A 15,705-nucleotide genomic window follows, 5' to 3' on the forward strand; every position below is an offset into this window, starting at 1 on the left:
AAAGTACATTTTGAAGTCTGTCTCTTCAGATTCATAAACAAAATTACAAAGACTCCAAGGCATGTAAAGCTGCAGTACAGAAATAGAAGGGGGGGAAAAATGAAATCAAGTGATGTCACCAAATAAATTAGTGACAAACACTCAAAGGCATGAAAATTTCAGAAGCAGGAACAGAAGAAACCACTGTCAGTTATTTTGACAATCTTATGTGACAGGTTTTATTTTGTTTGAAAGGAATTAATACATTTTGGCTTTTGATTCACAAAGAAGCTTCCACACTCTGGGTTAAAATTTGTATTTAGAAATTGCTGCTAACGTATCTGGGAATGTATAGCAAAAAATGGCACGCATGTTACTTTGTAGGTAGATTTCAAAAGGTAGGGGTACTGTGGGAGCTTAGTGACAGGAAAAAAAAAAAAAAGGCATATGAGAGCATAAAACCAGAATAAAAAAAAATTACTTCTGTTTTAGCGGGTTAGACAGGACATCTGTTCTTAGCACAGAAGGCTCACAGCTTTCAATTTAAGGGGACCCTCAGATTACCCTTTCAACTAAGAAATAAAATGAAACGGGTTCGTCATGTAAAAAATAGATTTTTTTTTTTATTTACCTGTCAGCTTTCAGAAGAAGGTTCGATGGGAGCTCAAGGAGCTGGTTGTGTTGCACATCCAGGACTTCTAGTTGCGTTCGTTCAAACCTCTCTGGTAGTCTTCCTAATTGGTTATGTCCTGCCAGCAGCTTACGCAAACTGCTATTGCAAAACAACCTTAAAAAAAATAAATGTCAAAAATAAGTACATCTAAATTAGATAAGGACACACTGAGAACTACTACTTTATAGGGGATTCAAATCTTGTTTCAAAAAGTGGTTCATAAACAACTGATTAGCAGAAGAGTGGATTTAATAATACACGAGATCTTACAATGTCTTCCCACACCCCACCAACCTCTCAGAAAACGGATGAGTGTTGAGAGATTTGGGGGAGGAGGGGAAGGGACAAGGAAGGGTTATCAGATCACTCCACAGGCTATTCCTAGAGAGTGTGTCACTAGTGAAGTGGGTAATTACCGACAATGACTTCAGAAAGCTGCACCCGTGGGATCTCTCCAGATAATGAAGGATTAAAAAAAGTGAGAGAACACCAACCACCCTGGAAAAGTAGTAGTAGCAGCACTATACTCATGTGCTGACTCATAATCCACTGTACTTCCCCTCCCACCTCCATTTTTCTTTTTGTTAATATCAGACTAACATAAAGCCTCCTTTCCAGTTCTACAGGGAATGAAATTTATCTAATCCGCTTTTCTATCTTGAGCTTTTACAAGCTGCGGAGGGCCCAAAGTTCCCCTCCCTGCCTCTTTTTGGGCGGGGGGCGTGGATAAAAGGTTTGTTTTGGTAAACTATAAGTCAAAACCACTAATTGTTCCTACAAAAATTGTTAAAGGAATTTAGATATTGGGTCTAAAAAGCCCAATAACACAAACTTATCAAGTTCCGATTTTAAACAGGAAAAAATAAATCAAAAGAAAAAAATAAAAGATTATTCTTCATCTGCCACCTGTCTTGTGCTCCAGTGACTATATAGTTTAATCAAAAGATGACTGTGCCCCTTTTTGACCTTGCTTTCAAGCAAAGATTCACATATTACTCCGCATTAGTGGAAACCTTCCTCCCGCTCTTCACACGAGACCCATTCACTCGCAAAGAATCCTGCCTTCCCTCCCACCCCCAATGCATCAACTATTATCATGCAGTGCCATTGTAGGTCACGGGGCAAGTGTGCCGAAGTAATCAGTTAAGTATGCTGGCTTTTCCCCTGACAGATGTAGTCAGACACTACAAGTGAGCACCCGTATCAACAGTTCAGGAAGATGATGGCTTGCATTATGTAATTATGGATACAAATCAATGTCACCACTTTCTCTAGCCAAGACGACTCAGCAATAGGGGTAAGTATCTCTGAAATACATTGTTGAACCTATTTATTTTAGTAGTTTTGTTTTCCTTTGCTTTAACTCAATTTTGTTCAAAAATGCCTCTTATAAGAGAAAAAATTATGAAATTTTCCTTCTATTTTTTGTTTCTCGTAGGCATGGTCAATGTTGTCACATAAAATGTTTTAGCTAGTAACTAAAGCTGGCCAACAAAACACAATGTAGCGGATGTGGAAAAAACTGGAAATAGTTTCTGTCCCAAATCAGGATAGAATGTCAAAAATTTAAATTTTTCTGTGGAAGCTAAATTAAAAAGAAATATAATCAATTTTGGGAGAACCGAAGCAGAATTTTTTGGCTTCCTCCTTGAGCTACCTGATTACCCAAGGAGCTGGGCAGCCCAGGATGTTAGGGAGGTGGGGGAACATTGACACTACATTTCTTTGTAATACTCTGCTCCATCTTGACTGTGTAATCTCCACAGCTTGGAGGACTATATCTCAGTTATAAAAGGTAAGTGCAACTACAATCTGCTGCAGTTTATTCAAATTAGGTGCAACCCCCAGGCTCCCAGCAAATCACTAGTCTCTCTTTATTCAAATTATGAACACCTGTTTTTACAGTATTAAACTTTCTCCAAACAGTGAGCTCTTCATCCACTTAGCATGTCCTGGCACTGCTGTACAATATGGAAACAAATCAATCAGGTTTCCTTTGAGGGCGGGAAGGAGTAAGGGGGCAGAAAGGAATGTTCCAAATACGTATTTTACCTAAGTGCCAGAGGATTTTGTTGATAAACATTTGGGAATGGGCATCAAAGCTTGAATCCAGACCCAAACTTGCCTGAAGTTCAGGGATGTTCAGAGCCAATGTTTTGGGGTGGGCCCATCAATAAGTATAATATCACTAAGTCACCTAAGCATATGCTATCAGGAAGAGCTATCGAGGTTTAAGACATTTCCTGGCATTTAATGGGAAGATGATGCATGTTGATTTTGCCTTGGAGCCATTAATTTCAGCCAATCAGTCATCTCCAAAGATGCCCTGTGTATGCCTTGATAGTTTTTGCTGTTGTAAAATACAACTGAAAGGCAACTGGACTTGTTTTTCTTATGAGTGTTGCAGTTTCAGTTGATGTGAACAAGGTATTTCTAGAGAATTTACAGTATGTACGTTAGCCTGCTAGGTTGTTCAAGTCATCTTCTCATTCCTTTCAGCCTATATTTCTAAATTCTGCCTTTACTTTCTATTTCTAATGCCAAGTCCTCGGTTCACACCACAGTTCTCACCTGGACTAAAATAACCTCCTCTCTGGCTTCCCTAAAACTCTTCTTTGCCATGTAATCAACACAGCACCAAAAATCTTCCTTCCCCATGTCTCATACCCTTGAGTTGCTGCAATGGCTCTTTTTCCATATGAAGTTTGAACTTATCCTCACTTTTATGGATCTGCCCCCTCACCCGCCATCACTTCACCCACTCTTCTCACCACATGGCGGCTGCTTGTGTCTCTTCTCCCACGCTCACCATGACTTTTTCCATGCTGCTCCCTATGCCAGGAATGACAACCCTCTTCCTGTGAGCCACACATGTTCACTCTCTCTAATTCCTCCGCAAAACCCACTTTTCACTTTGATTTCCAAACTGACCTCCACTCATGTGCCAGCTAATTCCCGTTGTCTCAAGGTGCTATTTACAAAAGATATGAAAATATTAAGATCTTTCTTCTCTTCCCTATCATTTATATTTGTCTATTAAGTTAACTCTTGGGGGGCAGGGCCCATATTTTTACCTGGAAACACTGCTCACTGTCCAACAACTCACTGTACAAACCTAGAACAGTCCCAGCCCTTTGTTTCAACTATTTGTTGAGTCTTGTCACATCTTAGGTGAGTAATGTCCTTAGGGGCGAGGATTGCTCTATGTTTCTACCGCACTTTGCACCATGGAGCCTCGTTTGGGGCTTCTAGGAGAACAGAATTAAGTTGTAATTTCTGAATCTATAAAGCATCATGTAAATATTTAATAAGCTTTCCTCTCTGAATAGCTGCATAGACGGCTTTAGAACTTCTGTCTGGAATTCAAAGACATTGTTCTCTGCATGAAAGTAAAGAAGAAAGGCTGTGCTGAAGCTTATGGCATGATGACATCCCATGAGGTAAACATAAAATCAATCAAAAGATAAAACAAGCTTGTCAGTCAATGGAACACACTAAACACTGAATCAGCAATTATTTTTGAATATGATTATCCTGTCCCAAGTTGCGTAAGCTGGTCTGAAGGACTCACCGGGCAGGCAGTTCACATAGTTGATTGTGGCCAACATCCAACACTTCTAGTTTTCTGCTGTCACATACCCACTCAGGCAGGCTTTCCAGGTGGTTTCTACGGGGATGAACACAGGAATCAAATTAAGGTGTAGTCCTTAAAGACTGCTACTAACACAATCAAAAACTTATCTGTACACACGTGCACAAACACACACGAAGCCTGCTGCACATACAGGTCCCAGTGGGAACTGTAGATCCTCTCACCATTGAGAAAACACTGAGTACAGTAAGATTTTGGTTGAAAGAGAAGAGAAAGCAGCCAATTATTTTATAAAACTAAACATTATGGGGACAGTAGTAAGTTTTCAAACTCATGCACAAAGGTGAAGCTCAGCACACAAATACTGCGAATACTTTCCTCTTTGCAACTGTAAAGCCCATAGTACAAGGAGGAACAGATATACACCCTGTCGAGCACTTAACTGAATGCTCAGATACACAACGAGGCATCTACCTTAAGGTAGCTGCATGCAGAATTTTTAAGTTTAGGGAACAATATTTTTCACTGCATAGAAATCAACACTCCTTTCTCAATTAGTGTGCTTGTGTCCCCTTTGGATTTATTCAAAGAATGATCTTTAACCCAAAAAAGCAAATAGTGATCAAGCCCATGTTTTTACTGAAATATCAATTACCTTAAAAATATAATCACGAATACTAAATTAATCAAACATATTCCTCTAGAAAAAAAAACTGAAGAAACCCCATTGCTTAACTGTATGCCAATTTATTATAAAACACAAAAATGAAGTCATAAAAAAGTTTCAGAGTCACTGCAAAATCAAATATTCCTCAATATGATTGTAATGCTTTGTTCTCCACTTCTTACAAACAGCACTTTTCAGTAAATCATACTTACCCATGTACGTACACTAAGGTTAGATACCCAATTACGCTGATTTATGTTCTTGCACATCTAAAAATTGATGGCCACAGCCCCAGGCTAGCTCATTTACTGCTGTGCTCCCATTTAAAATGTTCAATAGCTTATAAGTGCCTTAAGCAGTTTTTATGAAGTTAATGGCACTTAAGTGGAGGTTACTTACTGTAACTGGAGGTTCTTTGGTATGTGTGGTCCCTATCTGTATTCCACACGTGGGTACACATGCACGCCACGCACCCAAGTCTGTAGACTTTAACAAGCAGTGTCTGTTGGCCCAACTAAAATGTCAAAAGAGGCTCCTAGCGGTGGGCTAGGAATGGGTCACAGGTGTGGTGGTAGAGGGGGCCAGAAAGCAGGACCTCAGTCTTCTGTTGCTTGTGGGAGGCTTAGCAGGATGCTGGTAGTAAAGCGCAGGAGGAGAAGGTGGTGGCCTTGGTTTATAGGTCTGCCTTTAGTGCTTTCTCCTTGGGGCTGGTGTGTTGATCATCAGGAACTGGAGAATAGACCTTACGTCCTTTAATGAGTGGAGCGAGTCAGTCTTTGTGTTAAAGAGGTTGGGCATAAAGGGAAGATCTTTGATATATTCTGCATCTCTTTGGGGAAGCCCAAAGATTGCAGCCACAAATCCCTCCTTGTAACAATGCCAGTGGCCAAGCTTCGGGATGCTGCATCTGCTGCATCCCGAAGAGCCATTTTCTCTACCAGCTTGCCGCCCTCTAGAAAGGAGAGAGCTGATCTATGTCCTCAGAGGAAAGTTTGTCCTGAAAGGCTGCCAGCCTAGAGTAGTTATTAAAGTCATACCTGGCTAGGAGAGCCTGGTAATTGGAATTGGTAGAATTGCAAGCCCACAGAGAAGACATTTTCCCCAGGAGGTCCAGTCTCTTGGAGCCCTTGTCTGATGGGGTGGTCTAAGTATTGAGACCTATTAGGTTTCATAGCAGCCTGTACCACCAGGGAGCTGAGAGCAGGGTGGAGAACAGGAATTTAGTTCCCTTTGCTGGAACAAAAGAGCAATTCTCTGTCTTCTTAGATGTGGGGGGCAGGATGCTGGGGTGTGCTAGACCAATCTTGCCACCGGTTCCAAAATGGCCTCGTTAACAGGGTGAACCACCTTACTTGACCCCAGAGGCTGCAGAATGTCCAACAGTCAGTGGCGTGGGTCTTGGACTTCAAGAGATATCTGGAGATTACCATTGGTTCCTAGGGAGGTCACGTTCATAACAGTAGCAACCATAAATCCTGGCTCACCTTTCCAGGCTTAGCTCTCTCTCTGTGGGGATGAAGGAAGGATTGGCTCATCATATTTGTCTGAATCTGAAAATTGCTCTTGTAATGGTGAAGCTGTCAGTACTGGGGCAATCCTGCCTGATGGTTGTAAGTAAGATTGTTCCTGGGACACCAAAGTAGTATCTTCTAGTGTAGCTATGTCCCTCAGGAGGGCTAGGCCAGAGAAGATGGGAGTTCTGATGGTCAGCACTGACGGTAACAGTATATCTCTGGTCATGCTGTGTTCTTTAGGAGGATGCGTTGGTACCACTGAGTCGAGAGCTGCACTGGTGGATGGAACTGGACATTTACTTAAAATCTACAAGCCCTTATGTGCGGATGATAACGGACACTTGTTAAAATCTCTGGACTCAAGCGCATGTGTACCCATGTGTAGAATACACATAAGGACCAGCACTCGAAAAAGCAGCACAACCGTAAGTCATCCCTGTTTAGGAAACCACTTGAACACATGCTTTAAATATTGAGCTTAACAGAGAACTAAATTGATACAGAGGAAGCGCTCAAGAAACCTCCCTGTTACGAATCCAGCCTATCTACACTGGACAGGGAATCTTTTAGCCAATGAAGTTTATACAAAAGTAATTGTAAATGACTCCAGTAATATGGTTTAACACAAAATTTAAGAGAAACAGGCAGAATGCCCAGTACATAGGACCAGAGATAGGGTGCAGTTGAAGAACTGGGAATAAAATTCAAAATTCCTGACACCTCTTGGGCAACATCACAGCCCTTCTGTAATTCGGTATTTATGCTCAATAAAACACAGGTGAGCCTCGCTTACTTCACATGAACTTAACTGATTGATGTAGATGCTACAAATAGCAAGAGAAAGCACATCATCCTTCTTACCTAGAAATATCCATAGATGTCAGATGATTTGGAACTGGATACACATCAAGATGAACAAGTTCTAGGAGAAGAAAAAAAGACAACTAATTTCATGAAAGGCAAAATAGTCATTTAGTGTATCAAGTAGCTTTATTAATTGTGTCACTGTATTGCATAAGAAGTGTATTTGCTATGCAGAAGACTTAATACAATAATCAAAATGAACCATTTAAGATAGTATTTTGTTAATTTTAAAAAAGGAAAGAAGTGACTAACTGAAATTATTTTATTTTCCCAACTTCCTCCTACCCACAGCTCCAACCTTTGGCTTTATTTCCTTTATTCTATCTCTATTTAATAAGATAGCATAGACGGGCATAAATCTGTGCTACTTTTTCACTAATTGAGTCATTGTTACTGGGTACCTAGGAGCAGATGGTCTCCTCCCAAACAGAATGGGTCATCTCTTAGATGTGCCGTGCTCGACCAGATCTCACAGATATGAAGCACATTCTTCAATTTGGCACTCAGTGACAATGTCAGAGTCATCTGCATTCCTGTGGGATTTTCTTTTTTAAGCAGCCCAACAGGCATTTCATAATTATGTACCACTAGCAACAATGTAAGCACTTTTTGTTTAATAAGGTTTTTAAAACTAAGACCTATGCAATAAATATTAAGATTCTCAATTCAGAATGAAGGCTGAAACTCACTGAGTAATGCATATTACAATTAAACCTACAGAGTGCTCTAAAATGAAGATGTACGTACACAATACATTACCTTCAGTTATAACTTACAAACAGTAAAACGAGGTAGGAAAAAAGCACAGGGAAGGAGGAGAGAGATTGGACAGTAATAAGTTATGTTGGCCGGTTCACCCAGAACCACTTGTGAAGAGTCCCTTCCTTTTATTTCAGAACAGTCCTTTCCTATCACTTTTGACTGAAAGAAGCAGTTGTCACCACTAGGGTTCTCAACATCTGTCGTAGCACATGGCTGTATTCATGTTAACTTTTAGTAGCTGTGAAGACCCATCACCTGACCCTTCCTAGGGTAATTCACACTTTCAAGACCCCTCTGACATTGTCTACTGTGGAAGGTTAAGAATGGAATTTCAACCTTCATTCTAAATTTCTATGATGCGGTGTCCTTCAAGTCAGCCACTTAGTGTCATTTGAACATAAATTTTGAAACTTAAAATTACCCTTGACATGATATAGGTAAAAGTTCACATTTATCCAAAGGTCATGTGAACAGACCCCTTGATTAAGCCCAATTATGTGTATTCCATTTAATAAGCATTAATTCAGCTGTATGAAAACCAGGTAACGAAAAGACAGACCTCAACACGATAGCCTTGAAAACAGCCTTACCATTTGAAAAGGCATAAAGAGCTTTGAGAAAATATCCACTGATTTTGAGGGTCACCAGCTGGTTTCGTTCACAGTGCAGCACTTCGATGTTGTTGAAAACTGTTGCATCTAGTTCGCCGAGTTTATTGTCTCGTAGGTCTAACTGTGTCACATGATGCAGGAAGTCTACTTCATCTGCCACCAGCCTCCTAATTACATTCAATCTTGCAAAGGGAGGGGAAAAAATAAAAGTTGCTAGTACACAATTACTACACGGTCCCTTCTGGCAGGGTAGAGGAAAAGATAAACTTTGCTCTCCAATTAAGCTATTCCCCAATGGCTGGGTCAAAATGATAAGCCTCAGGATCCCCACCTACTTCAATTTTAATTGTTTTATTCTTCTCTCTTCTTTGGGATATTTTTAAACAGGACGGTTCAAGTCTTATCATATCTACTGTTATACTGGGATAACAACACTGACCTCTTTTGAGGAATGCTTTGAGATCTACCGAGTATGACTATTATTATGGTGTCTAAAACAATAAAGGTGATCTTGCTGTGATTTACTCTAAAGTAGCACAGAAAAGTAAAACCTTTACAGTTCTGCTAGCCTTCAAAGAACCATAGTAATCATCTGCTGGACAGGCCGAGCAGATACCAGTACGTACTTCAGGTGCCGAAGTGAGAAGCTGAAAATACTGGGAGTCTGACTTACTGAAAGGCAAGATCCAAAATTTTAAATTCCACACAGTCACTCACATCACCACCTTCCAAGGCAACCAAATACCGAGTCAGAAGAAAGCGTACTGAACTCAAAAGGTAACGAGGGGAGAGGATCTGGAAGTAAGGGCTTATCTAATCCAGTGAATTAGTGTGCAGCAAGTCTGGGTATGAATTTACAGTGCACCAGCCTGTCACACACTAATCCACTGTGTAGACAAGAACAGCTCTTACTGTTTTCAATGTAGCAGTTACTAGATTGAAGCTGGCCAGTTCTCAATGACCTCCCCAAGAATTGTTATGAGCATAAAGATGATCTATAAAAAGGAGCAACAAGAAGATTTCAGTGTACTTCAAAAAATTTTGCCTTAGCAGCAAAACCTAACTTAAAAAAAAACAACAACAACTGTATTCACCTTTTTTTTTTTTTTTAAATTGGTGTTTTTAACTAGACAGGAAATGCTTGCCCCGGTTTCATTGCAGCATTATACATACCATGTAGCAGATATGGTTCATGAACAAATTCAACACAAAAAACACAAGGTGTTGGAGTACTACATTCATTATTAAAAAAGTGATGTTCATCTCCTGGGGTACGAGGAAGCAGCCAACAGAGATGGGCCCTGAGCAGCAGACTTTTCCAAAGTTCAGGATATTTTAACACACTATTTTGGTTCAGGCGTATCTGTACTATAAGGCCACCGAGTAATAATATTCATGTTCAAAAGCTGTGCTTATTACAGTCATCGGGATTTCATGATTTTTCTTTCTTACTTCAAGTAGTATAAACCTGGTTGGCTAATAGACAGCAAAAGCTCCATGACATTACACAGATAGGACTGGATCACTGGATGCACAGTGAACACTTACATTTCTCCTAAAGATCAAGAGCTTCCTCCTCCCTCTTCCCATTGCCAAAGGACCAATGAGTTTAAAAAAAAATAAAATCAGTCATAACGAGAGTTGGTTCCTGGGTAGCAGCTTCTGTATCCAATATTATTCACTGTTACCATAGGATATACAGCCATTGCTATTTAAATTGAATGAAAAAACTGGTTTGTACTCAAATGACCCTTCTAATCTTCCAATTTTTCCCTCCTTACAAAAAAAAATTAGCCCTATTATCGGAGGTGTTTAGCACCTCTGAAAATGATACCATATGTTCCACAGAATCATAAAATTGCAGGACTGGAAGGGACCTTGATTGGCTATCTAGTCCAGTCCCCCGCACTGAGGAAGGATTAAGTATCTCTAGACTTCTCTGACAGGTGTTTGTCTAACCTGTTCTTAAAAACCTCCAATGACAGATATTCCACAACCTCCCAAGGTAATTTGCTCCAGGGCTTAACTACCTTTACAGTTAGGAAGTTTTTCCTAATGTCTAACTGAAATCTCCCTTGCTGCAGTTTAAGTCCATTACTTCTTCTCCTGTCCTCAGTGCATAAGGAGAACAATTTATCACCCTCTTTATAACAGACTTTTACGTACTTGAAGACTTAGGTCACCCCTCTTCCTTAGGCTAAACACACCCAGTATTTTCAATCTTTCCTTGTAGGTCATGTTTTCTAGACCTTTAATCACTTTTGTTGCTCTTGTTTTTTCTACAATTTTGTCTTTCCTGAAGCACGGTGTCTAGAACTGGACGCAGCACTCCAGTTGAGGCCTCCTTAGCAGGGCCGGTGCAAGGAAGTTTCACGCCCTAAGCGAAACTTCCACCTTGCGCCCCCCCCTCCCCCCCAGCCCTGCGGCAGCCCCCCCCCCCCCCCGCAGCAACTCCCCTCCCCCCAGGGAGCCATGCGGCAGCTCCCCACCCCAGCTCACCTCTGCTCCGCCTCTTCCCCGAGCACGCCGCCCCTGCTCTAATTCTCCTCCCCTCCCAGGCTTGCGGCGCCAAACAGCTGATTGGCGCTGCAAGCCTGGGAGGCGGGAGAAGTGAAGCGGCGACCGCGCACTTGGGGATGGGGCGTAGGAAAGCTGTAAAAAAATAAATAAATAAATAAATTAAAAATTGGGGGCACTGCTTATTGGCACCCCCAAATCTTGGCACCCTAGGCAACCGCCTAGTTTGCCTAAATGGTAGCACCGGACCTGCTCCTTAGTGCTGAGTAGAGTGTGTTTTTCTAGGACTTGCACCCTTTTCACAATGACCAGTCTGACTTCTCCTAAATGAGCTGCTCTTAGTAAAGGGTTCTGATTAAAACTCAAGTTCTAATAATGGATGTGAAAAAGACGGTTACTCACCGTTGTAACTGTTGTTCTTCGAGATGTGTTGCTCATATCCATTCCAGTCAGGTGTGCGCGCGCCGCGTGCACGATCGTCGGAAAACTTTTACCCTAGCAACACCCGGTGGGTCGGCTGTGGAGCCCCCTGGAGTGGCGCCCTCATGGCGCCGGATATATACCGCAGCCGACCCAGCGCCCCCTCAGTTCCTTCTTGCCGGCTACTCCGACAGTGGGGAAGGGGGGCGGGTTTGGAATGGATATGAGCAACACATCTCGAAGAACAACAGTTACAACGGTGAGTAACCGTCTTTTCTTCTTCGAGTGCTTGCTCATATCCATTCCAGTCAGGTGACTCCCAAGCCCCACCTAGGTGGCGGGGTCGGAGTGAGACATCGCTGTTTGCAGAACCGCTGACCCGAAAGCAGCATCGTCTCTGGATTGTTGCACCAGCGCATAGTGCGCCGCGAACGTGTGCACCGAAGACCACACTGCAGCTCTACAAATGTCCTGGATCGGGACTTGAGCCAGGAAGGCAGTCGAGGAGGCCTGGGCCCTCGTGGAGTGAGCGGTGAGGCGTGGCGTCGGGACACCGGCCAGGTCGTAGCAAGCACGAATGCAGGACGTGATCCAAGAGGACAGGCACTGTGAAGAGACCGGTGAGCCTTTCATCCGGTCGGCCACCGCAACGAAGAGTTGCGTCGTCTTCCTAAACGGCTTTGTACGGTCAATGTAGAAAGCCAGGGCCCTGCGTACGTCCAAAGAATGCAAACGCTGGTCTTGACGAGTAGCGTGTGGCTTTGGATGGAAGACCGGGAGAAAGATGTCCTGGTTTACGTGGAAAGGTGAAACCACCTTCGGAAGAAAGGCAGGGTGGGGGCGAAGCTGCACCTTGTCCTTGTGGAACACCGTGTATGGGGGCTCGGACGTCAGCGCTCTGAGTTCAGAAACACGCCGTGCTGAGGTAATGGCTACGAGGAAGGCCGTCTTCCAGGATAAGTACAGGAGCGAACAGGTCGCTAATGGTTCAAACGGGGGCCCTGTGAGCCTGGAGAGAACGAGGTTGAGGTCCCACATTGGAACCGGCTGGCGTATTTGTGGGTACAGCCGGTCCAAGCCCTTGAGGAATCTAACGACCATCGGGTTAGAGAAGACCGATGACGGGAGTTCTCCTGGGTGGAATGCCGAAATGGCGGCGAGGTGAACCCTGATTGAAGATATCGCCAAGCCCTGCTGTCTTAGGGACAGGAGATAGTCCAGTATGAGAGGGATAGGTGCCTGCAAGGGGGACGTAGCTCGTTGCTGACACCAACAGGAGAACCGCTTCCACTTGGCTAAGTAAGTGGACCGTGTAGAGGGCTTCCTACTTCCCAGCAGGATCTGCTGGACGGACTGCGAACATTGTTGCTCCGTCTGATTCAGCCATGGAGCATCCACGCTGTGAGGTGGAGCGATTGTAGGTCGGGGTGACACAGACGACCGTGGTCCTGGGAGATGAGATCCGGACTCAAGGGGAGCGTGATCGGCGCTTGAACCGACAGCTCCAGCAGTGTGGTGTACCAGTGCTGCCTCGGCCAAGCGGGAGCCACTAGAATTACTCGTGCCTGGTCGGTGCGGATCTTGAGCAGCACCCTGTGGACAAGCGGAAATGGGGGAAAGGCGTAGAACAGGTGGCCCTTCCACGTTAGAAGGAAAGCGTCCGACAGAGAGCCTGGAGCTCGGCCGTAAAAGGAGCAGAATGCGTGGCACTTCCTGTTGGCCCGGGATGCGAATAGGTCGACCTGGGGAAATCCCCACCTCCAGAAGACGGAATAGATGATATCCGGGCGAATCGACCACTCGTGCGTCTGGAAGGACCTGCTGAGACGGTCCGCCAGCATATTCTGGACTCCAGGCAGGAATGATGCGGTGAGATGGATCGAGTGGGCGATGCAGAAGTCCCACAGGCGAACGGCCTCTTGACATAGGAGCGATGAGTGGGCTCCGCCTTGCTTGTTGATGTAAAACATGGCCGTGGTGTTGTCGGTGAGGACCAGCACGCAACGGCCCTGTAGGAAGTTGAGGAATGCCTGGCAGGCTAGGCGCACCGCCATCAGTTCCCGGACGTTGATGTGTAGGGCTAGTTCGGATACGGACCACAGGCCCTGGGTATGACGCTCCCCGAGGTGAGCGCCCCATCCTAGAGATGAAGCGTCCGTGACTAGGTGGAGGGAGGGTTGTGGGGCGTGAAAAGGCACTCCTGCACAGACCACTGCGCGATCCAACCACCAGGTGAGGGAGGTCAAGACCGAGGGCGGGACCGTGACCAGCATGTTCAGGTCGTCCCGGTGAGGACGGTACACCGATGACACCCAAGCCTGTAGTGGGCGAAGCCGTAGTCTGGCGTGGCTGGTTACGTAGGTGCACGAGGCCATGTGACCCAACAGGGTAAGGCATGTCCTTATGATGGTGAACAGAGATGCCCGCAGTCCGTGAATGACGCGTGCGATGGACTGAAAGCGGCCTTCTGGCAGAATGGCTCGTGCACTTCTGGAGTCCAGGATCGCTCCAATGAACTCTATTCTCTGTGTTGGCACCAGAGTGGACTTCTCTCTGTTGAGTAGAATGCCCAGCTCGTGGAAAGTCTGTGTCACCATGTGGACGTGAGCTTGAACTTGGTCTCTGGTGCGGCCGCGCACCAGCCAGTCGTCCAAATACGGGAACAGCTGTACCCCTTGTCAGCGAAGGTATGCCGCGACGACTGTCAGACACTTTGTGAACACTCTGGGAGCCGAGGATAAGCCGAAGGGAAGGACTGCGAATTGGTAGTGCACCTTGTTTACTACAAATCGCAGGAAGCGCCTGTGAGGCGGATAGATTGCTATATGGAAATAAGCGTCCTTCATGTCGAGGGCGGCGAACCAGTCTCCAGGATCCAGCGAGGGAATAATGGTCCCCAATGATACCATGCGGAACTTCAACTTTACTATGAATTTGTTGAGTCCGCGCAAGTCTAAGATGGGCCGTAGACCCCCTTTCGACTTGGGGATCAGGAAGTAGCGGGAATAAAACCCCCTGCCCCTTAACTCCTGCGGAACCTCCTCTATGGCTCCCATAGAGAGGAGCCCGAAAACCTCCTGTGTAAGGAGTTGCTCGTGAGAAGGGTCCCTGAAGAGGGACGGGGAGGGGGAGTGGGAGGGGGGGGGCGAGGAAAATTGGAGGGCGTATCCCTTCTCCACCGTGCGAAGGACCCAACGGTCCGATGTTATCAGGGACCAAGCACGGTGGAAACGGGAGAGGCGATCCCGGAAGGGGGGAGATGAATCCTGGGTGCTGGCTCTGGTGCCATCCTCGACCGCACCTTCAAAAGGCTTGTCTAGGCCCTGAAGGTGGTCTCGGCTGGCCCTGGTTCTGACCGGGTTGAGGGCCGGTCGACCGTCGCCTACCGCCTCGACCCCGCCTCCTGGCAAAGTCCTGTCTCGGGCGAGGCGGGGGAGGGTAGAACCTCTGAGGCTGGGGCCTGAAGGGTCTGCGCTGTGGCCCTGGGACATGCATCCCCAGAGAGCGCATCATCGTTCGAGAGTCCTTAAGGTTTTGGAGCCTCGAGTCTGTCTTTTCCGAAAACAGGCCCTGACCCTCAAAGGGCAAGTCCTGGAGGGTCTGCTGCAGTTCAGGTGGCAGGCCCGACACCTGGAGCCAGGAGGTTCGCCTCATAGCTATACCCGACGCCAGGGTCCTAGCGGCCGAGTCGGCTATATCCAGGGAGGTCTGTAGGGAGGTGCGTGCCACCCGCTTACCCTCCTCTACCAAAGTCCCGAACTCTTCCCTAGATTCCTGGGGAACCAGTTCCTTAAACTTCTCCATGGAGGACCAGGTGTTAAAACTATATCGGCTTAAGAGCGCCTGTTGGTTGGCCGCCCTAAGCTGCAGCCCCCCCCCCGCGGAATAGACCTTGCGCCCGAACAAATCGAAGCGCTTAGCGTCCTTCGATTTTGGCGCTGCCGCCTGCTGGCCATGGCGCTCCCGTGCATTTACTGATGAGACCACCAGCGAGCACGGTTGAGGGTGAGTGTACAAGTACTCGTGGTCTTTGGAGGGGACAAAGTACTTCCTCTCCACGCCCCTGGCCGTGGGCGGAATAGAGGCCGGGGTTTGCCAGATGGAGG

General features: G+C 45.6%; 1 protein-coding gene across 1 annotated transcript in view; it reads right to left on the reverse strand.

Annotated features, from left to right (window-relative positions):
- PHLPP1 (PH domain and leucine rich repeat protein phosphatase 1) overlaps positions 1–15,705 on the reverse strand; it is a 251,059-nt gene that overhangs the window by 42,270 nt on the left and 193,084 nt on the right. The window contains exons 7-10 of the mRNA XM_065398984.1: positions 8,642–8,844; positions 7,287–7,347; positions 4,224–4,319; positions 611–766 (exon numbers count right to left, since the gene is read on the reverse strand). Of these exons, the coding sequence (XP_065255056.1) occupies positions 611–766; positions 4,224–4,319; positions 7,287–7,347; positions 8,642–8,844 (516 nt within the window). The remainder of the gene's footprint in view (positions 1–610; positions 767–4,223; positions 4,320–7,286; positions 7,348–8,641; positions 8,845–15,705) is intronic.

The sequence above is a fragment of the Emys orbicularis genome, chromosome 2 (assembly GCF_028017835.1).
Source record: "Emys orbicularis isolate rEmyOrb1 chromosome 2, rEmyOrb1.hap1, whole genome shotgun sequence".
NCBI classification, from domain to species: domain Eukaryota; kingdom Metazoa; phylum Chordata; order Testudines; family Emydidae; genus Emys; species Emys orbicularis.